General features: G+C 42.5%; 1 protein-coding gene across 1 annotated transcript in view; it reads left to right on the forward strand.

Moving 5' to 3' along the window:
- The window catches only part of ADGRB2 (adhesion G protein-coupled receptor B2), a 161,347-nt gene that overhangs the window by 30,493 nt on the left and 104,673 nt on the right, over positions 1–26,181 (forward strand). Inside the window, exons 4-5 of the mRNA XM_015819030.1 lie at positions 11,816–11,829; positions 12,212–12,376. Coding sequence (XP_015674516.1) covers positions 11,816–11,829; positions 12,212–12,376 — 179 coding nt within the window. The remainder of the gene's footprint in view (positions 1–11,815; positions 11,830–12,211; positions 12,377–26,181) is intronic.

The following is a 26,181-nucleotide window of genomic DNA, read 5'->3' on the forward strand; positions in this document are numbered from 1 at the left end:
GAAGGAAGGGAGTGAGCCTGAACTTTCCTGCAACTGCAATGTCATCCCACACAATTTTCATCTTCTCCCCACCCATTTCAGGCCTCACCGCCATCCCAAAAGGTCTGGAGCCATGAAAGTTGTTGTCTATGCTGGCCTGAACAACATGCAATACACATTTGAGGCAAAACATACTAAGAATTTTAAAGAACATGATGATGTAAAGATGAACACCATAATATTTCAGGCTTCTAATTGATCCAGCACATAGATATCCTGGATCTAATTACATTAAAATAGCTCTACTAAGAGAGACTTAAATAGGGAAGAAACGTTTTGGAGCTCCTGAAATGCCAGCGTGTTCAATTATATTATGATTCATATTTATGCTTATTTAATAACCTATTTCTGTATCAGAAATTGCCCTGACAATGACCACCTCTTATTAATCCGGTGGGTGAATCCTAAAGTGGTTGTAGTTGTAGTTCATTTGTCCCATTAGGACCATAACAGAAATATGGCTTTTGAAGAAATCTTTCTTCTAAACATTCATCAGAATTTTGATTTGCTTTGAAAGAAAATTCCAAGGCTTCAATGAGTAAATACTTCCATCAGCCCAGGTTAGAACCAAGTCAGGAATTGTAAGCATTTCTGGAAAACAGCTTGAATCTCATCTCTTCTCTTCTCTTCTCTTCTCTTCTCTTCTCTTCTCTTCTCTTCTCTTCTCTTCTCTTCTCTTCTCTTCTCTTCTCTTCTCTTCTCTTCTCTTCTCTCCCCTCCCCTCCCCTCTCCTCTCCCCTCTCCTCCCCTCTCCCCTCTCCCCTCTCTTCCCCTCTTCCCCTCTTCTTCTATTCTCACATCCTATCTTATCCTATCCTATCCTATCCCATCCCCTTCCATCCCTCTATAAAACTATTTGATCTAAAAATGACATGTACAATTAAAGAGTTTCAAAGACATTCTCGGGACTGGAGCATAATTATCTTGTACTTATTTAGTCATAAAAGGATGTGCCTGACTGTCATGTCATTCACACTTTTTCTACACTTATTCTCATAATTTATCATTCCTTTCAAGATGTATTGAGACTGACTAGGGTGAAATTCTGGGATTTGTCCAGATATATGTGGAAGGCAACAGTGGGGGAAGTAGTGGGAAGCATGCACTATTTTTTTTCTTTTTTTTTCTTTTTTACTCTTTCATTCCTAATGAATCCTAAAAACCTTTTAGAAGCATCAGCATTGTGAAATGCAGATTAGAGCATTTGCATTACTAAGAAAATTAGTTTCCGATACAGATAATTATGGAGTCTAGCAATTTCACTTGCTTTGATGAAACTAGTGACCTTTTTTTCAGATTGGTTGTCTCAATTTCAGGACCAGTTTTTGTGGGCTCAGGACAGCTCTGTGAATCCTCATTGCTCTGAGACCTGCTAGATGCAACATGCCTGGGTTTGAGGACTCAAAAGAGAGGTCTACTATTTCAGATGTTGGACTTCATCTTCTCAGGTCCTAAACGGGTGTGTGGGTGGAGAAGTCCACCGGGGTGACTAAGGATGTCAATTTGTATTAGACACAATCCCAAAGTTGCTTCATCAAAAAGCAGCTGGACTTCTCTTGTTTTTGCTTGAAGACATTTCGCCTCTCTTCCAAGCAAGCTTCTTCAGTTCTGACTGAATGGCGGAGAAGGGGAAAAGATCCATCATTCAGCCAGAAATGAAGAAGCTGCTTGGATGAGAAGCGAAACATCTTCAAGCAAAAACAAAGGAAGTCCAGTTGCCTTCTAAAAAAAAAAGAACCTTTGGGACAACCATGAGCTGGATGACTGAGCATCTCCATGGACATTAGACTCAATCAGACTCAAGCAGAGTGTTGTGATTCCGTGCCAGCCTGTGTTCCCAACAGCTGAGTCTGAGGAATCTGAGGAGGAGGTGGAGGAGGCCGTTGAGGGGCCATTAGGGTTAGAGGGAGGCTCTGATGACTTACAAGACTCACGGCTTGATGAAGAGCCTGGCCCCTCCAGTCGTGTTTCTGATGAAGCTCAGCTGTGTGAGGAGCAGGAGTCAGATTCGGAAGGCTCACACCTGGATGAGCTAATTGATGCTCGCAGACGTTGTCAAGTAGCAAGGAAAAAACAACAACAGTCTATGCGACTACTCCAAAGTAAAAGGAGAAGGCAATGAGAGGCAACGCCCTGGGACTGCTGTATAAAAAGGGGAGGTGTGGGCGTTGCTGGTTGCTGAAGGCAACCGCTTGCAAAGTGCTTCTTGGAATCCTGGTCTGTTCGTCTTGTTTGCAACGTGTTCCTGTGGACTATTTCCTTCCTTTGGACTTGAGGTTTGCTGTTTGTGTTTCGGACTTATTGACAGGATTGTCACCCAAATAAAAGGGATTTTGTTTTGTTTTAAAGTTTCCAGCCTATTGTATCAGCAGGGGTTTGGTCCTTGTGCCTTTAACAAGGACGGCAATAGGCTGGGATAGAACACAGAGAAGCTGCCCAATCTCAACTCTTCCTTTGCATTGGATCACATTTTCTGTTGTGGGATTTAGCACAAGTTTCAAATTTAAAAAAAGGCATACATTGGCATAGTCCAGGGGTAGGCAACCTTGGCTCTTTTATGACTCGTGGACTTCAACTCCCAGAATTCCTCACCCATCATGGCTCAGCATGGAAACCTCTCCCTTTCCCCTCAGCATGGCTGGCTCAGGAATTCTGGGAGTTGAAGTCCACGAGTCCTAAAAGAGCCAAGGTTGCCTACCCCTGGCATAGTCCATCCCCACCCCACCCCACCCAAAAAAAAGGACAGGAAGAAGAGTTAAACTGGCTCTCTTGTAACTCTTCTAGCAGCTCAGAGTTGTCCAAAGATGACCACTTTGGGAGAGAAGAAGAACCACCAGTTCTTTAGCCTAGTAGCTTACTTCAGCCCTGGAAGATGTTCTTATATCTCAGCACCTCCTTTGAGCTTTAATAATCAGACACAATTTAATTAAGGAGCAGCCTCCAATGGCTGAGAAGCTGCGTCTCATCTTCAATTCCGGTCGGTCCCCGGGGGACCATCATTTTCACGGCGACAGCAGATTGAGGAGAGGCGCTACCCCCTTTCTCCCTCGTTCTGCAGCCCGCCTCTCTCCCTGGTGCAGCTGAGTTTAATTTGCTGCATTTATGCGTTCTCTTAGTGCCTTCCTCGGAGACCTATAAAGAAAACAAATGTATTAATTGTTTAGCTGCTATGTATTTATTTAGCAAATTCGTCTGGGTAATGTGAACGCCAGTCACTCTGCCTCTCCCCTATCCTTCTCCTTGTCTTTGATTTATAGTTTCCAAGCCATTGTGTGCCTTGCATTGGAAGACAAATGGAGCAGCGGGGGGGGGGGGGGAGAGAAAAAAAAAATCCAGGAGTTTAGCAAGATGGGCTAGGCCAGATGTGCAAATACAGATATGGGCTGGGTTTTTAAACCTTGCTATCTGAACTAGCAGGATGTCCACCTTGACGGAAAGGTCAGACACCAGCTTAGCACACAGTAGCTCTGCATGAGGGATATCACTGTGGTTTTTAAGTGGGGGAAGGGGGATAGCAAGGAGAGGATTTTGAGTTGTTGTTGTTGTTTTTTTGTCCTCCTTATCAGTATAACAACAATTTCCCCCTCTTATCAGTACCAGCACCAATTTCTAGCATGAAATTCAGTGTGTTTGGCTGCATTTTAGAATAAGGCGGAAAACAATCATGGATAATTAAACCTGATTCAGGACGAGAATGATAAAATAAAGAAAAAATAGTTTTTCCCCCTCCTGGACTATCCCAGCTGCGTAGTAGAATCAGGACCCAATTTTCTATTTAGGGGGCCGTGGAATTTGATGATGAATGCTTCATTTTGCACCCTTGAAGACTTTAGATTTTAGAAAGAAGGCATGTGAGGAAATGAAGGGGAGCTGAATGTCTCAAGGTCTTGCTTAAACCAGGGGGGTCTTTCTTTTTCATTCTTTCTTTCTGTTCATGATTATAGAAATATTGTATATTATTGTTAATTTTACCGTAAAATTGCAGAGGTTAATGTATTTTATATTTGCATCTTACCCAAGAAAGTTTTCTTTTCCTTTCTTTCTTTCTTTCTTTCTTTCTTTCTTTCTTTCTTTCTTTCTTTCTTTCTTTCTTTCTTTCTTTCTTTCTTTCTTTCCTTCCTTCCTTCCTTCCTTCCTTCCTTCCTTCCTTCCTTCCTTCCTCTTTCTTTCTTTCTTTCTTTCTTTCTTTCTTTCTTTCTTTCTTTCTTTCTTTCTTTCTTTCTTTTTTTTTCAGAGGAGTGTTCTATTTTATGATATATATGAACTACCTCTTTCTTACCACACTGAGTTCAGCTTTCTTGATATTCTTTAAAATAAACTGTATTTTATCCACCCACAGGATTTGGGCATGTTATTTTCTGTGGAGTTCTGAATTTTGCCTTTACTGGCCATATTCTGGCCAAAGAAGGCCTCCTTTCCTTAATAGTCATTTTGCTCTCTTATCTGAAGGTCAGCTTTCTGCTGGAATGGCTTCCTCACATAGATTTCCTTTCAGCTGTTTGCTAATTCATTCTCCCTCTCTTTCGCTTTCTTTCTCCTGTTCTTTGGAAAATGTTAGCCACCCACATCCCCTCCTCCTTCCTCCATCTGTCCCTCCATAATTTAAATGGACGTCCTTTACTACAGGCCTGTCCAATAACTTCAGATAGATCATCAAGTCTCATCAAGAAGCAGATTGTTGTAAATGACTTGTCTGCCCAAGGTGGACAGAAAGTAAAGGCTGTCTGACTGAGGTCCCCATTTGAGACTGGGGGCTGCAACGGCTGGAAATGTGAAGGCCGTATCTGTGACTGAGAATGTGAGAGCCCCCTTAGGATATCAGCGTACATTATTATTACCAGTTTGTTTTGGAGTCTGCCAGAACTCTTCTTAATGTTGTAAAAACGATTTAGGAGCCCCAGTGAAGGTATAGGAGTGAGGCACAAAGAAAAAGCCCACACAGGAATCTCATTTCCCATAAAACCTCTCGTGGAAGGTGTCCAAAACTACCTGGCTGTTGTACTCTGGATCTCGGGGCATAGTGACCTAGCAATTGATACGCTGGACTTGTTGACCAGAAGGTAGGCAGTTTGAGACCCAAGCACTGCATGATAGGGTGAGCTCCGGTTCTCGCCCCAGCTCCCGCCAACCTAGCAGTTCAAAAACAAACAAACACAAGTAGATAAACAGGTACCACTTCGAGAGGTAGGTCACAGCAGTCCGTGTGTCGTCGCAACGTATAGTCATGCCATGCCAGTCATGGAAGCATTTTCAGACCACACGGTCTACGTTGGCTAGGAAACAGATGAGAACTTTTTTCCCCCTAGAGACAGACATGACCGGGCAGGGAAACTTTTACCTTTTACCTTTTTATTCTGGATCTATGTAGGTTGTACAGAAAACTGCGAAGTGGCTCCAATTTAATTTAGTTTTGTTTGTGGGAAGAAAAGGAAAACTTTTCAACATTTGGAGATTACCCCAGCAGCAAAATTCATATGTGACACCGGGGTAGTCTCCAAATTCGCTCGGGATGTTGTGTTAGTGAAGATTCAGTCCCAGGAAAAATAAAAGCCACCTTGAGTATACCCATCATTCAAAGAGCTGTCCGTCATTGTGGTGCTGAAACTAGTAGTCTCCTTGCAGGTAATCCTCAACCTACGGTCGTAATTATCAATGTAAGTCATGCTGGTTGTTAAGTGGGTCATCGAATGACCACATTCTATTTTACAACCTTTGTTTGTGATGGTTGTTAAGCGAATGCTGCAGTCATTAAGTACACCCATTGTTCATTACGGGGCACTTTTTTCCCGAAATCGGAAGTCCATGCTGACTTCCAGCATCATGACCACGTGACCGAAGGACACTGCAAACAGCTGAAATACGGGATGGTTGCTGAGTGCCCCAAATGAGGTCACGTTGCTTCAGGGGAAGGCAGCTGTTGGAACTTCGAATCTGGCTCATAAGTAGATTTTTGGGGCCCGTCATAATTTCAAATGGTCACTAAGTAACCAGTCATAAGACAAGGACTACCTGTACTAGCCTTTCTCAATTCAGTGTTCTTTGCTGGACTACAAAGTCCACAATACCAATAGCAGAGGATATTTATAACTATGGAGTCCTTGATGCTCCCTGAGCTTCATTGTTTAATAATAGTAAAGTTGGAAGGGACCTTGGAGGTCATCTAGTCCAACCCCCTGCTCAGGCAGGAAACCCTATACCATTTCAGACAAATGGCCTTCCAAGTGTTTGCAGATGTTTCATTACCCAGTTGGGTAATAAGTAGGTAGGTTGAGTGCACTCATGATATTATCTACTGAAGTAACAAATAATAATAATAATAATAATAATAATAATAATAACAACAACAAGAACAATAATAATAAAGTTGGAAGGGACCTTGGAGGTCATCTAGTCCACCCCCCTGCTCAGGCAGGAAACTCTATATCATTTCAGACAAATGGCTGTCCAGTCTGTTCTTAAAACCTTCCCGTGTTGGAGCATTCACAGCTTCTGGAGGCAGGTTGTTCCACTGGTTAATTGTTCTAACTGTCAGGAAATTTCTCCTTAGTTCTAGGTTGCTTCTCTTCTTGGTTAGTTTCCACCCGTTGCTTCTTGTCCTGCCTTCAGGCACTTTGGAGAATAGCTTGACTCCCTCTTCTTTATGGCAGCCCCTGAGATATTGGAACACTCCTATCATGTCCCCCTTCGTCCTTCTCTTCATTAAACTAGACATACCCAATTCCAGCAACTGTTCCTTATATGTTTTAGCCTCCAGACCTCTAATCATCTTTGTTGCTTTTCTCTGTACTCTTTAGGCAAATAGCCAAGCTCAGAGAGCACCAAGAATTCCACAAAATCCATAATTCTCAGACAGCAGAACCATTGAACGTATTGAGAGGATACGAATTGTTTTTATGGCTGCAGAGTATAGTAGTTTAAACTCTCCCTGGGTGTCTTCGTCCCATGATTGTTCTGTTTGCATTCTTAAAATGCTCTCTAGTTAATGCCAAAATGCATTTAGCATCACACTAAATGTGTGACCTTTCCAATAAATTAGTACCCCAAATGCCTTTTTTGCCACTTGAAAAATGTAAATTTGAAAAGAAAATTTCAATTTGAGCCAACAGGCAATAGCGGTGTCTGTGTCACCGATCCTCAGAATGATATACAGGGCAGCGAGTTCAACAGTCTCGGACAAGATAAGTTGCAGATATGTGTGAAAATTCCAGGAAGTGCTTTTCTTCTGTGAAGTTTCAGTCAAAACACTTAAAAGCACTTCCAAAACTTCAGGGTTGTGAGGCCACACTCCTTTGGCAAACGGCATGGCTGGGCCTGCTCTGGAAAGCCAGAAGATCTCTTCACTGAGGTAAAATAGTCAACTGAGGTAGCGAGACGGATGCGCTGAATCAAAATTCAGCCATTCTGAAATGGCGGTTGGAAGGCAAACTGTTGCCACCCAATTCAAATCTGCATTATGAAGTAAAGTATAGAAATAACAACAGAGTTATATACTACTTCACAGTACTTTACAGCCCTCTCTAAGCGGTTTACAGAGTCAGCACATTGCCCCCTACAATCTGGGTCCTCATTTTAGCGACCTAAAGGCTGAGTCAACCTTGAGCCAGTCAGGATCGAACTCCTGGCAGTGGGCAGAGTTAGCCTGCAATGCTGAATTCTAACCACTGCGCCAGCACAGCTCTGAGTGAATTTCTCCATGACTTCCTTAAGAGAACAATGGCGGTGGCAGCTATTCTGAGGGGGAAAAGTAATTTCATAAATATACAGGTAGTCCTTGACTTATGACCAGCCGTTAAGTGACTGTTTGAAGTTCTGACAGACCTACCTAGAGATTACTTACAATCCAAATTTGAAATCTTGACAATTGCCCCCACCCCTCATGGTCTTATGACTGCAATTCAGTTGCTTGGCAACTGGACCGCATTTACTGGCCATTTGCAGTTAACAACCACCTGCAGAAAAAGGTCCTTAAATAGAATTGGTTACATGACGACTTGCTTTATGACCAACATGACTTGCAACTATAATGGGCAGGCTCCATTACGGTCATAACTCAAGGACTCCCTGTATCTCGTTGGGTTAATACCCTTGTGTTTGTGATTATCATTCTCAGACTCAGGCAAAAGGCTGAAAAAGGTGTTCTGCATCAGGCAGGTTGAAAAATATCTGCAAAATAAACATTTTTGGGTTTTTCCCCACATTTTGAGAGGTGAGTTAAAATAAATTGTTTGTGGTTTATCATGCTTTGGGAAGTCAACTATAGATTCTGTCAGTGGTGGGATTCAAATACCAGAACAACCAGTTCTCATATTTGATGCAGGCCTGGGCCTCCGAGACCTAGAACAGACTTCCGGAAGTGGCATCATGCACTTCCGGTAGGCTGTTCTAGGCCTGGGAGGCCTCCTCCAGGCCTCCGAAGCTTAGAACACACTTCCGGAAGTGGCATCCATACACTTCCGGTAGGCTGTTCTAGGCCTGGGAGGCCTCCTCCAGGCCTCCGAAGCTTAGAACAGACTTCTTGAAGTGGAATCCATACTCTTCTGGTGGGCTGTTCTAGGCCTGGGAGGCCTCCTCCTGGCCTCCGAAGCTTAGAACAGACTTCCGGAAGTGGCATCCATACACTTCCAGTAGGCTGTTCTAGGCCTGGGAGGCCTCCTCCAGACCTCCGAAGCTTAGAACAGACTTCCGGAAGTGGCATCCATACACTTCCAGTAGGCTGTTCTAGGCCTGGGAGGCCTCCTCCAGGCCTCCGAGGCCTAGACTGGACTTCTGGAAGCCAGCCAGTTCTCCGAATTCAGGTAAATTTAGCTACCAGTTCTCCTGAACTGGTGTGAACCAGCTGAATCCCACCACTGGATTCTGTACTTTGCGTGATCCAGGTCGTTACATGATGCTAGAGTACGGTTTAATGCAGGGATGGGCAACTATGGCCCATTTACGACCTTTGGGCTGCAACTCCCAGAATTCCTGAGCCAGCCATAGTAGGCCACCCCTGGTTTATTAGTTTGACTATAGTATATTATGTGGTCACATCTTTTGGCTTTGATTTTCCCATTTGCAGAATTTACCATTTTGTGGGAATTCAGCCACTGTGTCATGATGTCCAGTGGTACCTCTGCCAAGAAAAAGCATAATAAAGTACTGTAATAAAACTGCCGAGCCATAAACCACGATTAAAAGCCAAGCTGGCTGAGTGCATACCATGCCCTGCTTCTGAAGAGGCAGGGTAAAAAAAATGGGGATTGTAGCCACATGACTTGATCCCCACCTTTTTTTTTACATGCATTATTCATAGCAGGCAATGAAGAGACAGAGCTTCAAAAATGGCATAGCCACCATCTTGACCGACCCCCTCCCCCAATGCATGACCCTACAAAGCAAAGCCAACATGTATTTTATCCTATTGCATTAAACCAGACCTTTCCTAGTTACTTCTATGGGGCTGTTTCTGATTCTCATTGCTTGTGGCTAGCTATTATTTTAGCAGAAAGGAAAATGTACAGTGATGGAAATCTAGTTTTTACCAGTTCAGTGGTGTTATAACACCACTTTATAGCTTTTTCTGTTAGAAAAATGGCAAAACCAAGAGAATTTGCACATAGAAAACTACCATATCAAATGAAACCAATTATAGCATAATTTTCACCTAGATAACCTAATTGATTTCATTCCAGGGATCTCTCCCTCTCCTCTCCCTCTCTCTCTCCCCCTCTCCCTCTCCCCCCCTCTCTCACACACACATACAAAACTGGGACCAGAATTTCCGTTGTTAAGACAGCCAGTTGTTAAATGAGAAATGCCCAATTTTGAGACCTCCTTTTGCCATAGTTGTTAAGAAAATCACTGCAGTTGTAAATGACTAATGCAATCATTAAGCAAATTCAGCTTCCCCCATTGATTGTGCTTGTTGGAAAGAGGCTGGGAAGATCACAAATGGTGATGACAGAGACCAGCAAGGCTGCAACTATTGTAAATATTATCTATCTCAAAGCCATTTTGGAACTACCAAAAAATCTTGTCATCTCACTGGAATTTATAAAGCAAAATGTTGCAGTTCCCATGATACAGGATTGTGTCCACAATGACAGATCAATTTCTGTCGGTTTCACACATGCAGGCTTGTTTGGTTTCCGCAGCAAAGACTTGGTTCTAATTTTTCATATATCAGGATTATTAAAAGCTAACATTTGTAGTCCAAACTTGCTCAGTCTTCTCAATAAACATTCCAGACCAAAGTATAGGTGGAGTTTTATCTTAAGAATCCTTGATTTAAAGCAATTTCTGCAAATTCTAGTGTAAATGAACTGACTGCCTGTGAATCAATCTTTAATTGCCCAAAGTCTTTTGCTATTTACACACTCGGTCTGACAAAATTCCTAGCTCCAACAATAGATCAAAGTACATTTTAAAATGTATATTTTAGGGAGAAGGAAATTAATTTAGAAATATATTTACTTTTCTTTGGTAAGGCATTTTTTTTTATTATGCCTTTCCCTTTGGAAGTTCAAAGGCAGGATAAAGAGGGTTTTTCACTTATTTCAACACATACCCGTACACACCAGCAATCTAGCCGGGTAGCTGAGTTGGAAGAGAGAGACTGGCCTGTGTCATCTTAGTAACCTCCATCATTGACTTGAACCTGGCCTTCAATGAATCAAAGCAAACACACCTTTAAATGCTGCACTATAAAACGGGACATTTTAATTCAGATTGAAAGAAAAACTCAAAACCACAGTCTTAATGCAACTGACTACTTGATTGATCCACTTGTCTGCAGGGTACGAGATAAAATTTTGCTTTTTGGGAGATGGCTGCATAAAATAGTGGAGTGTTGTATCTAGCTCAAGGTTGAACTGTTGGGTTCTTGATGTTCTCTGAGCTTGACTTTTTTTTCTGCAGATGTTCATATACCAGGCTAAGTAATATCATCAGCGCATGGGTGCATAGTTCAACTAGTTCAAAATGCAGTGGTTTTGTGTAGGCCTAGGTGTGCATGTGTGTTATCTCTCCTGTAGGAACTGCATTGACTGCTGATTTGCTTCAGGATCCAATTCAAAGTGCTGGTTGTCACCTTTAAAACCCTACATGGCTTGGGACCAGGTTATTTGAAGGACTGTCTCCTCCTGGTTATGTCTACCTGAGCTATCAGAGCAGGGAGGCAAGGAATGCTAAGGGTCCCCTCTTCTAAAGGAGCTATATCTGGAGGGACCCAGAAGAAGGGTCTTCTCTGTGGTGGCTCCCTCCCTGTGGAATTATCATCCCTGCAGAAATAAGATTGGCTTCCACTTTGACACTCTTTGGCAAGACCCTGAAGATCTGGTTTTGCCAACCGGCCTGGGAAACCCAGAATGGGATGGAACCCATCAAGTGGCTTATTCAATTGATTGTTGTCACTAAAGGGGTAGAGGAATTATTGCTTTCTATCATTTTATATTAGGTTTTTATCTTCATAGGTCGCCCAGAGTCACCGCAAGTGAGTTGGGTGGCCATATACATTTTCATAAATAAATAAAGAGTTCCAGTCTTGTTAGGAGTGTGGCTTCCTTGAATATTCCTTGATTGGGGTATTATTTTTCTGATGCTATTTCATGCTTACTGTATCTGTGTGTTGGCTGCTAGGGAGGTTTTTTTTTTTTTTTACTTTTGGTTGTACCTTTTTAAAAATTGTATGTAGATGGGTTTTAGCCATAGCAATAGCATTTTAGACTTACATACCACCTCCGAGTGCTTAGAGTAGGAGTCCCCAACCCCCGGTCTATGGACCGGTACCGGGCCGCAGCATGCCAGCAACCGGTCTGCACAAACAAGCAAAGTCCCATCTGCGGGATGCAGGCAGCACACAAAACCACACCCGGTCCGGTCCACAGAAAAACCTCTCTCCACGGAACTGGTGCCCAAAAGATTGGGGACCTCTGGCTTAAGCACTCTTTGGGTATTTTACAATGTAGAAGTATTTTTTGCATATGGCTCCAACAGTCTAGGTCCTCATTTTACAGACCTTGGAAGGATGGAAGGCTGAATCAACCTTAAGCCACATCAAGATCGAACGCCAGGCTACGGGCAAAATTTGCCCGCAGTACTGCACTTTAACCACTTTGCCACCAGGGTTTAACTTGCGTATCCATTTTTCTTTTTCTTTGTGTGCTTGGACATACGTGTCTCTCTTTCTTCCCAGGAGATCCAGCCGCAGAAGAGTGGTCTCAATGGAGTGTCTGCTCCCTGACCTGTGGGCAAGGCACCCAGGTGCGAACTCGCTCCTGTGTCTCCTCACCCTACGGGACTCTGTGTAGTGGCTTGCTGCGGGAGACCAGGATGTGCAACAACACCGCCACATGCCCAGGTAGGTGAAGGGAAAACAGAGAGTGGATCTCCTTACTTCTTCTTGCTTTCTTGCGGTTTCTTTCCTTCATTGTCTTGGGTCACTTCCCCCCGAGTTGTCGGTTGACCATGATTACAGGCAGTTTTTGACTTTATAACCATTCCTTTAATGACTGTTCAAAGTTACAACAGCACAGGAAAAAAATGGACCTATGACCTGTCCTCACTCTTATGACTGCTGAAGCAGCCCCAGAGTCACAGGATCAAAATTCAGGCCCTTGGCAACCGGCATAAATGTTCAATGGTTGCAGCAGCATCCCAGAGTCACATCTTCCCCATTTGCAATCGTTGCTTGCCAGCCTGATAAGCCAAGTCAATGGGGGAATCTGGATTTGTTTAATGACTGTGTGATTAGTGAACCACTGCAGTGGTTTGCTTAACAATTGGGGCAAACAAGACCTTAAAAATTAGGCATGACTCACTCAAATAATTGCCTTTCTTAACAATGGAAAATCTAGTCCCGGTCATGGTTTAAAGTCAAGGACTACCTGTGTTAGGGTAGAGTAAGGACTCATGACTCCTGGTCAAGGAGCAGGGGGCAGTTGGGGCTAGGACAGGGGTAGCAAGCTTGGCTCTTTTATGACTTGTGGACTTCAACTCCCAGAATTCCTGAGCCAGCTTGGCTCAGCTTGGAAAACTCTCCCTTTCCCCTCAGCATGGCTGGCTCAGGAATTCTGGGAGTTGAAGTCCACAAGTCATAAAAGAGCCAAGGTTGCCTAGCCCTGGGCTAGGAGATCCCTTGCTCAACTTCACCTTGTGCACCCATTATGTCCTCTCCTGGATTGAGAAGCCCTTCTTTCAATCACTCGTACCCTTATTGTCTCCCATGTGGACTATCGCAATTCAGTCATGGGGCTATTCTTGAAGAGTATCCAGAAGTTGAAGCTGGTGCAGAATGTGACTGCATAGACAATCTTGGGTGTTCCTAGGTTTGTGCATGTAACTCCTCTGATATACAAGTTGCATTGAGTGCTAGTTTGCTTCCAGGTTACCAATTCAAAGTATCAGTTAAGTGTCAGTTAAAAAAGATGCTGAGACTCTAGAAAGCGTACAGAGAAGAGCAACAAAGATGATTAGGGGACTGGAGGCTAAAACATATAAGGAATGGCTGCTGGAATTGGGTATGTCTAGTCTAATGAAGAGAAGGATGAGGGGGGACATGATAGCAGTCTTCCAATATCTCAGGGGCTGCCCCAAAGAAGAAGGAGTCAAGCTATTCTCCAAAGTGCCTGAAGGCAGGACAAGAAGCAACGGATGGAAACTAATCAAAGAGAAGCAACCTGGAACTAAGGAGAAACTTCCTGACAGTTAGAACAATTAACCAGTGGAACAACCTCCCTCCAGAAGCGGTGAATGCTCCAACACTAGAAGTTTTTAAGAAGAGACTGGACAGCCATTTGTCCGAAATGGTGTAGGGTTCCTCCCTGAGCAGGGGGTTGGACTCGATGACCTCCAAGGTCCCAACGTTGTTGTTGTTGTTGTTGTTGTTGTTGTTGTTATTATTATTATTATTATTATTATTATTATTATTATTATTATTATTATTATTATTATTATTATTATTACTATTATTATCACCTTTAAAGCCCTTCGTGGCATAGGACCAGATTACTTGAGGAACCATCTTGTCTCAATTACATTGACCTGTCCCACTTGGTCAGGCAGGTAGGATATGTTATGGATCCTGCTGATTAAAGAATTTCAACTTGTGGGATCCAGGAAGAGAGTCTTCTCTGACATTTCCCCTATCCTACCTTAGCCGTAAAGGTAAAGTGAAGCAGGGCCCCATTCTGCTGACCTTCATAAAGAGCGTTAAGTCCAATTGGCCTGGGGGCTGAAGAGTGATATGCAACTTTGTGGATGGTTTATGACTTCAGAAGGTGTCTCCACCTTTTTAAATACCTCTTTACCTTTTAATATTTTAACCCTAACCTTTAAAATTCTGTTTTGTTAACTTTTATATGATGATACCTTTTTTATTACAAATTGCCCAGAGTCACCTAGACAAGATGGGCGGGTATAGAAACGTGATGAATAAAGAAATAAAATAAGTCCTACTCAAATGTTTGTATGAAGTCCTCTCGAAGCAGGAGATTGTCCATAAAACCCATGGCTTGCTTCCCATTTTGATGTAGCTTTGTGCTGGCTTTGGACTAGCCCCAGAAACTGCCCTACCATAATTCACTCCTCCACTTAGCCTGTCCTTTGTCTTCCCCCTTCCTCCGCTAGTTCAGACCTTGTTCACAAATGGAAGGAAGTCAATAGGTCTGATTACAGGCCATGACCTGTGCTTACTATGGAGAATTAATGAAATAGTAAGCCCAAGGACTCTTTAACGGTAAGCATGTTTCTAATCGGTGCTATTTCGTTAAGGAGTTTTCCACTCTTCGTCTTCTAAGTTCAGAGCCTGCTGGGTGACAGGCAAGAATTGACCCCATCTCATTCTCTTTCACCTCCCACTCCTCCAGAACTCTTGATGTTTATTGCATTTTTAACTTAAAGCAAACTTGCTTTGCTGTCTGTTTGGATAAGATGCTGGTCCTCTAAATTCCCATCTTGTTTTGTCCATCTGGGCTCCACAGCAAGTGCCAACTAATTTCTGCCTTGTGATCTCTCTTGCTAGGCTGGGCTTTTTTCAAAGGTTTTTTTTAATAAAAGATAAATGAGAAAATTGGACCGTTCCAAAAACAAGTGCCAAACTCCAGCACCGCCTTTGTTTCCAAGAATGTTCTGAGCCACATCAGCCCCTCAGACAATGTAAATGGCGCTTGAATGAATGAACGGATATTTTTTTTTAATTACAGGCACTGTCCCGAATTGCATACAAAAATGCGTTAAAAAACTAAATAAAAACAAAACAATACGAAGTGTTACAACTGGTGTTGAATGCATCGGTGGATAATCAAAGCCTGCCTAATTTTATAGGCTGTATAACAAACTTAGATACATTCAAGGGAACGGAATCATACCGATCTGATCACAGCAAATGTATATAAAAAAGATCAGAATTTCCCAGTTTTCCCAGGTAAGGACTTGCAAGGTGAGCCCTGGAGTCTTTACATAGATAGTCTTTAATGTATGACCAGAATTTCCATTATTAAGCAAGGCAGTTGTTAAGTGAGACATGCCCACTTTTACAACTGGTGCTTTGTTTAAAACATTCTCCATCTACCTGAAAAAAAAATCAGAATAGAGCTGGGAGGGACCTTGGAGGTCTTCTAGTCCAACACCCTGCTCAAGTAGGAGACCCTATACTAGGGGTAGTCAACCTTGGCTCTTTTATGACTCGTGGACTTCAACTCCCAGAATTCCTGAGCCTGGGAGTTGAAGTCCACGAGTCATAAAAGAGCCAAGGTTGACTACCCCTGCCCTATACCATCTCAGACAGGTGATTGTCTAGTCTCTTCTTAAAAGCCTCCAGCGACGAAGCACCTACAACTTCCGAAGGCAAGCCGTTCTACAGGTTAATTGTCCAGACTGTGACGAACTTTCTCCTTAGTTCCAGGTTGCTTCTCTCCTTGATTAGAGATAGTGGATTGGAAGAATTCTGGGAAGCTAAAAAAAAAGGTCACAGGGAGCAATCTTCCCAGTTTCCTTTCTGGGAAATGAGTGGTTTGTGATTGACTACACAGAGGCAGTTCTTGACTGACAACCGTTTGTTTAATGACCGTTCCAAGTTACAGGAGCACTGAAAATAGTAACCGTCAACCGGTCCTTGCCTTTAACAACCACTGCAGTATCCCCATGGCTACGTGATCAGAATGCAGCCAACATAATACAGGTAGTCCTCAATTTACAACAGTGCATTTAGTGACCATTCAAAGTTACAACTTATGACCGTTTTTCACGACCATGTAGCATCCCCACGGTCACGTGATCAAAATTCAGACGCTTGCCAACTGGCATGTATTTACAACAGTTGCAGCATCCCAGATTCGTGTGATTGTCATTTGGGACCTTCCCAGCTGGCTTCTGATAAATGGCCATATGATTTACTTAACAACCCGAAATAATTAACAATTTGTTTCACAACTATGGCAAAAAAGGGGGATAAAATTGGGTGCAACTCACTTAACATGCTTAGCAGCACAAAACCTGGCTGTAAGGCGAGGACTTGTGTGTACTGAAATAATCTGCTCTCCACAGATTGGGCTTCTAGTCTTAAAAGCCCAGGGACATTGAGACAGAAGATCAAGGACACATTCCTTCCATTGAGATAAGATGAAATTTCTACCCCACATACCTTGTGCAATATTTATTGCTCATTAATTGATAAGTGAGAACTTTAGGTGCACTGTTGACCTTCAGTAATAGAGTTGTACCAGACTTCATTCTCCATCCAACCTCTTTTTTATCTTGCCCGTTGAGCTTTAATTCAATTCTTCTCCTGTAGCTATCGCCACCGAGGCACGCCTGAAATTTTCTGTCGCTATTGTTTTGCCAGAGATTTCATTAGGAATTCTTCGTGTCACCATTCCCAGCGGAGAAGCCTTCTGAAAGCTGGGAACAGAAGTTCTCAAAGCCACTTTCTTCCTATTGCTTCGCTCACCTCTACATTCTCCCCCCCCCACGCACACCCTGTCTTGTTTTTTGTCAATTGAAATCAGTGGTGCAGTAAACGAGAGTGTGAGCAGACGCCTCCAATACACGGAGAACACCGCGGCTGACATTTCAACAGATTAGTTACCCTCAAAAGGAAAATACTAAACCAAAAGGGAAGCAGGGAAAAGGCCTCTGCGCAAAACAAAAACACGGCAGCTTTGCCTGCACAACACGCCAGAATCCATGGCTTTTCACCTTTGCTAGGACTGTGGTTCTGTTGTCGTTGTTGTTTGAGTTGACTAGGATGTTGCATCAAGCAGCCTCTCTTGGAAGAGTTCGTGATTAAATGCAGTGGGCAAAATCAACCGAAGGGTTTGGTTGACCAGCCAGGTGAAGTGGGCTGAGTTCCCACAGTATTTTCCTCAGTTAATCATATTTTTTCATCTTCTTCTGATTTTTTTTTTGGGAGGGAGGAGGAAGGAATAGGAGAGGTATTATTCTCACTGCACGAGAATTTCTTTTAGATTCCTTGGGGACAGCCTTTCGGAGTTTGCTTTATCGTTGGAGGTGGGGGAGGGCACACTGTGCAGTGAAAGAGAGGGCCTTCAGCTACTTTCACAGCTTTAATTCCAATTTAATTTCTGTGTGGACCTCATTTAAGAGGTTCCTAAGAGGGCCTGCATAAGCGCACTAACGTGCCTATTGTCCCGGTCACATTTTAGTTTTTTCGTTTTGTTTATTTGAATTTGTAATGTTTGTTTGATGAATTAATAAAACAATAAAATAAACATAGCAGAGCGCAACGCAGCACAGCACAGAATAGCATAGCATAGCGTAGCGTAGCATAACATAACGACACGTCCCCTGGACTCCTTGTAACTAAACCAGTACAGAAACAGCATATAGGTAGTCCTCAATGTATGGCCACAATGGGGACTGGAACTTCAGCCACTAATTCATGGGGTCATTAAGTGAGTTATCATATCTACAGCCATTTTTACCATGGTGGGAAATCCAGCTTCCCCATGGATCTGTCTTGTTGGGAGATATTTGGGAAGGTTGCAAATTGTAATCAAGCGATTGCAAGATGCTGCAGCCATCTTAAGTGCAAGCTGGTTGCCAAGCACCCAAATTGCAGTCATGTGACCACAGGGGCGGTGTGACAGTCGTAAGTCACTTTTTTCCAAGGCTGTCATAACTTCAAAGTGTCATTGAATGAGTGGTCATTACGTTGAGTCCTACGGGTATTCTTCTACCCTGAAGAATTTCTCCTTTGAAGGACATCTTGAAAGCTTTCTTTCTCCTGAAATTATTTCCTCCTTTAAAAGAAAATTCTAAAATAAATGTTCAGGTAAAAAGGGGAAAATGCTGGCTACTATTTTAATTGTTCTGATGGTCTTACTGTCAGTTGCTCTTCAGTTGTGACAAGAATCCTGAGCAAGGTAAATCAACCATCTCTCTGCAGCCTTCTTAGCAAATTAATGATTCTTGTGGAATGAGCAGCACGGGGTAAATCCTACTTGTTTCCCCAGAGATATTCTTGGGAGGACTGCAGCTTTCAACCAAGATAGGAAAACTAAAAGAGTGGGGCTAAATGAGAGGGATGCTTGATCCCTCCTTATTTTTTTTTTTCTAATCAAAACTCCTGATAAATGAGCAGAGAAGCTTAATTCGTGATTAATTCAATTACCTTCATTCAAGATAAACTGATCCTAGGGAAGAGTTTGAAGTTGAGTACACGGGCATAATGAAAGAAGTAAATATTCATTTCCTGCCTGGTTGTTCCCAGACCACAGCTTTTTATTTCTAGCAATAAACAACGCACCTACCTCTTAGTTATTGGTCTCCTGCAGAAATGCAAGTGTTGCTGGCATCATCGGCATCTTCCTGTTTGTCTGGGGGAAATGGGCTGCAAGGATTGACTTCCCACCGAATCCCCCCCCCCAGAGCAAACGTGCATAGAATTGCATTGTTCAACTTGATTAGATTAGGTTCAAAAGAGAATGTCAAGGCAATTTATCAGATTTATCAGACTTCTACCGTAGCTAGCTTGGAAACCCAAACAATCTAGGAATTACAGATACTCATGATTTCCTTAAGGCATTTCCTTGGCATCTTTAAGAAAGATGGACTTCAACACCGCGAATTCCACTATCTGGTTGAAAAGCCCTGCCTTAGAGAGAAGAGGATTCTCTTCTCTAGATTTGTGATAGGGGTGGTGGGACCTTAGCTCTTGAAGACCACATTCAGAGCTGCAGCCACCACAGCTGGGACCACAGCTCTTAAAGACCACATTTAGGGCTCCAGTCCCAAGACTACTGGAAGGACACCTGGTTGAAGATGGCGTTGTTGTTGATAGTTGCGAAGTCGTGTCCGACCCATCGCGACCCCATGGACAACGTTCCTCCAGGCCTTCCTGTCCTCTACCATCTTCTGGAGTCCATTGAAGCTCACGCCTCCTGCTTCAGTGACTCCATCCAGCCACCTCATTCTCTGTCGTCCCCTTTTTCTATTGCCCTCCATCTTTCCCAGCATCAGGCTCTTCTCCAGTGAGACCTTCCTTGAATTTTCCTGCTTAGGATTATGGCTTTGAAATCTGCTTTGTTGTGTAATACTTAATGCTCATCACTCTTTAACCATCCAAATCATGCGAAATGATTTAAGGAGAAGCAGTATCTAGTTATTTGCCAGTAGCAAGGTCAAAGCTCCTTCAAATTGGCCTGTACTCATCCCCAACATGGGGATAATATAGAAGGGGATCCCCTTTGCCATCTTCTGGGGCAGATATGATTGAATTAAGTATGTGTGTGGGAAGGGAGGGTGGTACCTATTTATTAAAATGTATTAACCTGCTGCCTATTGAGGTTTTTCAGCAATATGTAATTAAAAACCAACATTAAAGGCAGCAATTAAAATGAAATATTTTTGAAAGGTGCATTTTTAGGTTGTGCGGTTGTTAAGGGATATTGTCAGGGAGAAGATTTATCGGTGTGGTTGCTAAGAGGTGATATCAATTTGACGTTGCATAAATATTGGACTAGCACACAGAAGGAGGACTACATAGATATGTAGATAGATACGTTCACAAAGTCCTTAGAAATTAAGTTGCACTGGTGGAAGTATTTTTAAAATGCACACAACTGCGAGAGGAAATAGTACAGGTTGCCCAGAATCATTATAGCGAAATACGTAGTTATGTAAATTAAGCAAATATATAAATATGGCCATAATTCATTGTGCATCGACTGTGGCATTCTAACTGACGTGAATGCAAGGTGTATATATATACCTTGAATGAGAAAGTATATACCTTGAATGAGAAAGTCATTCAAGGTATCACATTGTGTCTCTGAGGATTTTGTAATTGAACTCTGGGAGAACGGAGGTGCTATGCATCAGCCTCTTCAGACTCAAAACAACTCAGCAGGCCATGAGTTTGCAGTTGCAATACATGCTGGAAAAATGGCTTTTTTACTGCCTGTTGTTTCCACAGTGTAAGCCTTCAAATGGGCTTCATGCTGTGCCTTATCGGATTTGAGTTGCGTCTTCCTCTATCTGCTCCCTCATCATCCCCCTCACCTCTGCAGCTCCCATCCTTTGCGCATTACCAATCCTCTTTCATCAGATAATGAAGGACCATTAAAGTCAGTGTTTCATCTCCCGAGGTAGGGACTTTGGGGTTTTAGGTCAAGGCGATCAAACCGGTCAGCCCTAGAGGAGATCAACCTTGACTGCTCTTTAGAAGACCAGATCCTGAAGTTGAAACTCAAGTACTTTGGCCACCTCATGAGAAGGAAGGACTCACTGGAGAAGGGCCTAATGCTGGGAAAGATTGAGGGCAATAGAAGAAGGGGACGACAGAGAAGGAGGTGGCTGGAGGGAGTCACTGAAGCAGGAGGCGTGAGCTTAAATGGACTCCAGAAGATTGTAGAGGACAGGAAGACCTGGAGGAACATTGTCCATGGGGTCGCGATGGGTCGGACACGACTTCACAATTAACAACAACAACAACTTGATGGGGGGAACCATCTCTGAAATGAGTTTAAGAGGACACCAAGGTAGAATTGCAGGGCTGTGTAGAAAGTTTTTAATGCCCTGTATCAACCAGGGCATCAGATTCACATAGAAAAGTAACAAGGACTTTCCCCAAGTCCTTTTAGAATTCAAGTAGCATTTTGCAGGAGCCACCCTCATTGGTTCAGTGTCCCCCAAAAGAAAACATGTAGCTAGTGATTCAACCTTCACTAGTGATGGTTCACCTTGAAGAGAACAATTGTCAACGCTGCTAACATCGGATGTTTTTGCATTGGCAACAGAGGGAAATGTAGCCATCTTTTACCTTTTGCTTTTAGAGTTAGATGATGCTGGGAGGGGTGTGTGTGAACAAGAGCCCAGCTAGAGATAACAACACTAGACCTAGCATGAGAAACAAGGTTATTGTAACCAGAGCTGATAAGGAATTGGCGGGTTGGAGAACTGGAGAGGAGGCCGCTTCAAGCTAATTGGGGGATGTGATTTATGACTATTAATTGAAGGAGGGAATTGTGCTTTGATACTATGTGCTCAGGGGAGGGGAATTCAGTGAGAAGAGAACAATTAACCAGTGGAACTGCTTGCCTCCAGTAGTTGTGGGTGCTCCATCACTGGAGGCTTTCAAGAAGAGACCGAACAATCATTTGTCTGGATGATACAAGTTCTCCTGTTCAAGCAGGGAATTGGACTAGAAGACCTCCATGGTCCAATCTTGTTATCTATGTTCTATGTTCTAAACCAGTCCCAAAGTGGTTGTTAAAACCCCCCATAGCCATCATCTCCCACATCAGCTAACAATTCCATTGGGAGACAGCCGGACACCCTTTAAGACTCCCACCATGTTGCTGGTCCCAAGAATGAGCAACGTTGTTCAACAGAGCTGATTCTCAGATATCTTGGTTGAGAAAGGATGGGTGATATGTGTGAAATGAACATCTTCCTAAAAAGGAGGAAAGCTTTAATCAGCTGGTGAAGCGGAAAAAAAAATACATCTACTATATTTTTCCCCCACTTATTTTAAGCACTTATACAGGGTTCTTTTTTCTTTGGATAACGTATTTTTGTGTTTCGTTCTTTTTTTTTCTGTTATCATTTTGAACGCAATAAAATTTTATTTTAAAAAGTTGGGGAACTCGTCTCCTGAGACAGGGAGTTCAGAGTTTTAGGTTATGTCGCTCAGAAGGCCACGCAGAGAAGGTGGCACTTCTACACCACTTAATAATAATAATAAAGTTGGAAGGGACCTTGGAGGTCATCTAGTCCAACCCCCTGCTCAGGCAGGAAACCCTATACCATTTCAGACAAATGGCTGTCCAGTCTCTTCTTAAAAACTTCCAGTGTTGGAGCATTCACTGCTTCTGGAGGCAGGTTGTTCCACTGGTTAATTGTTCTGACTGTCAGGAAGTTTCTCCTTAGTTCCAGGTTGCTTCTCTCCTTGATGAGTTTCCATCCATTGCTTCTTTTCCTGCCTTCAGGTGCCTTGGAGAATAGCTTGACTCCCTCTTCTTTGGGGCAGCCCCTGAGATACTGGAAGGCTGCTATCATGTCCCCCCTCGTCCTTCTCGTTAAACTAGACATACCCAATTCTAGCAGCCGTTCCTTATATGCTTTAGCCTGCAGTCCCCTAATCATCTTTGTTGCTCTTCTCTGCATTCTTCCTAGAGTCTCAACATCTTCTTTACATTGTGGTGACCAAAACTGGATGCAGTATTCCAAGTGTGGCCTTACCAAGGCATTGTAAAGTGGTATTAATACTTCACTTGATCTTGATTCTATCCCTGTGTTAATGCAGCCCAGCACTGTGTTGGCCTTTTTGGCAGCTGCAGCACACTGCTGGCTCATATTTAAGTGATTGTCCACTAGGACTCCAAGATTCCTCTCACAGTTACCACTATTGAGCAAGTCCTGAAAAGCTTCTAGTGGCTTGATCTTTAAAAAGAAAATATGGAAGAGTTTACCACTGATTAGTAATCTGCGCTCATGATGGTGAATCAGTGTTAGAACACCAATGGGTTGCCAAGCCTGAAAATATCAAATGGAACTGAATTTGCAGGCATCCATCAGGGCTTTGTAAGAGACCTGGATTTTTGACACCATCTTGTTCCTGGGATTCATCAAAAGCTACGTTTCTTCCATTTTCTCATTGGGCATGCTGTGAGAGCAAATTATTCTTTTTGAACCCAGTTTTCGGTTTCATTTCATGTACAAATGAATAACAAACTGTGGGGCCTTGTTTGGAAGAACAGTTTGCTGAGGATTTGGAGGGAAAGGTGATTCACTACAGCATGCTATTGGCATGTCCAAAAGAGAACTCTGCGTAAGAAACGGGAGGCTTCTGTAGGTATAATGATACCTTACCTTTATTAGACCTGATTGGGAATCAGGAAATAGCAAACTGGCGTGCACGGTTTCGTGACACGTGGCTCAGCCAATGCTGTCAAAGCCGAAAGGTGTTCGGTTTGATTTAGAATAGTGCGAACTGCAGCGTGTAGCACAAGCCAGCTGGCTGTGGCTTACTGAACCATACTGAAGCAAACTGTGGCTTAGCTCAGTTGGAACACAAGCCACAGAATCTATCTTTGGACATGCTGTTAAAAATAGCCCACAAATGGAGGAAAGGGGACCAGATTGTTGTGTGGTAAGCATTGTGGTACATGCCAAATCCGCAGCATTCTTAATCGTATTGTATTCTTCGTGGAGTAATTATCCTGCCTTGGACTCAGTGCAAGTCCCACTTAGCATCCCGAGATGTGGAAGTTATGACCACTCTCAAGCCAGCAATTACTCAGGTGTGTTTCAACCATTAATCTGCCAACGTCTGTGTCTCTAGAGAGGAATTGAGAGATCAGAATTTAAAAAAAAACAAAGCAAGAGCAGAACGGAACAGAACAGGATAATCCTTTAGCAAAGCTGGAGTAATTTTAGAAGGTAAGCAGTTATTGTCAAATTTCAGGAAAGTCAAAGTATTTATTTCTTTGTTTGTAAAGTTTATTGGCCACCCATCTTACCACAGGGCGGCCAGTAACTCTGGGCGGCTTTCAATATTAAAAAGATCCAACTATAAAAACCTATAAATATAAAATGTTATAAAGATACAAATACTAATTAAAATACAAGTTCTAATTAAAATAATAGAGTTGCAAGGGGCCCTGGAGATCTTCTAGTCCAACGCTCTGCTCAGGCAAGAGGCCCTATCCACTCCAGACAAGTGGCTGTCCAGTCTCTTCTTAAAAGCCACCAGTGATGGAGCACCCACAATTTCTGGAGGCAAACCATTCCACTGGTTTATTGTTCTGTCAAAAAAATTTTCCTTAGTTCTACATACATACATACTAGAACATCCTCTACTTTCAGATTAGACAAATACACAAAAATCTAAATTTCATACATACATGCATGCATACTGAGTGCAATGAACGTCAGTAAACGAGCCACACCAATCCTTTGCACAATTGTGTCATATAGTTATGTCAGTCTGATGTCATTGTAGCTTCTAACAGATGCTACTACTGGTCAGTCACAGGACTGTGGGATTCTGAGTTAGGGTATGGAAAATTGCTAATGCTGGCTAAGAACCCTTGACTGCTGGGTGTTGCCAAAATGATAAACGATTGACTGGACTTTGACAGATGTTTCTGGAAATTGAACCAGAGGCCTTGTGCATGCAATACACATGGTCTCTCCATGTGCATCTGGTTACCCTTTTCACAATCTTTGAGAAGAATATAAAAGACTGCAGATGTGAATGATGTTTGAGCGTTGTTTATGCCACTGATTTAATTTCACATCATGTTTTATCTTCATCCAGTGATGTGGGTTTCAGAATACACATTTCACTAGGCTGGATAATTGTTGCACGTTGCACGCACAATTGGCTTAATTGCACCACAATCTAGTTTGCCATAGATTGGTCTGTGTGTGTGTGAGTGGGGGAGGGAGTTTTCTTTAAATTTGTTGTTGTTATGTTTCATCCAATTATACTCAAGCAAGATTTAATTTTACTGGGTTTTCCCCCCCAAAAAATAATGCTATGCCATTCTAAGGTCCCTGAAAAATACTGTATGCTACTGCAGAACATGATTTTGATTTCATTTTGAAAAAGGGAAATTGTCTCTAGCAAAGCTTAACGCAAAGCTTTGCATGTTTGTCATGCTTTGTGCTATAGTTTTCCGATTGTTTTTTTATTCTTGGCAACCCAGTCTGCTTTCTTTCTACCCAGGGTTGAATTTACCTATAAAATCCCAAAGGGTAGGCCTGAGAAAGTGCTTATCTTTGAAAGCTGTGTTCATGTAAATGTGTGTTTTTTTTCATAGCTAGGGGAAAATGGAAAAAGAAGAAGAACTGCAAAGTAGGTTTTCGTTTTCAGGAATAGGAATGTTCTGTCCTCTTTAAAGGGCAATTGTAAATCCTTTAAATTGATAGATTCTCTAAATAAATATATAAATAAAATTGTACTTCCAAAAACAGCTGGAAAGCAGAAGGTTTTTGAAAGGTTGATCTAAATTACTGGAGAGAGTCCCTTGCTGGCTTTCATTTATAAGACCTTTAGGGATTCAATCTGGGGACATTGCTATGTATGCTTTGATGTTATTAATGTACAGTAGCTGTTGCTACCATTTTTTTTAATTCACATTAATTTGGGGGCCACTTTGGTCTCCCAAGCATGATGCTAAGAGAAAATTTGGAGGATAGTTCTGCATCCATGTCCAGCTAAGTCACAGTTTTGCAATTTGTGGAAGAGCTGATGAAAAAGGAAAAATAATTGGTTCTGGACAGAAGAAAGAAAGTTGATGTTGAGCATATAACTGCAGGATGGATATTAGCAGGGCTTTTTTTCTCATAGAATGCCCAGAACGGAGTTCCGGCACCTTTTTTGGATGGAACCTTGTAGGGTAGGCAAGGCGTGTTGTATGATATGTGTGAGTTCCGGCACCTTTTTTTTTTTTTTTTTTTTTTTAGAAAAAAAGCACTGGATATTAGGATAGAAATATATTGGATTGACTTGAGAAAGAGCGTAAATAATTTACTGCCAATCTGCACTCAGCTGGAATTTTTCCCAACATATCACCTATTTATTTATTAGATTTTTATCCACCTTTATTACTTTACATATAAGTAACTCAAGACATCAAACATACCTAATAGTCCTTCCTCCTCCTATTTTCCTCACAACAACCAGCTTGTGAGATGTGT

Source organism: Protobothrops mucrosquamatus, unplaced genomic scaffold (assembly GCF_001527695.2).
Source record: "Protobothrops mucrosquamatus isolate PMUCROS unplaced genomic scaffold, P.Mucros_1.0 scaffold851, whole genome shotgun sequence".
Classification (NCBI taxonomy): Eukaryota; Metazoa; Chordata; class Lepidosauria; order Squamata; family Viperidae; genus Protobothrops; species Protobothrops mucrosquamatus.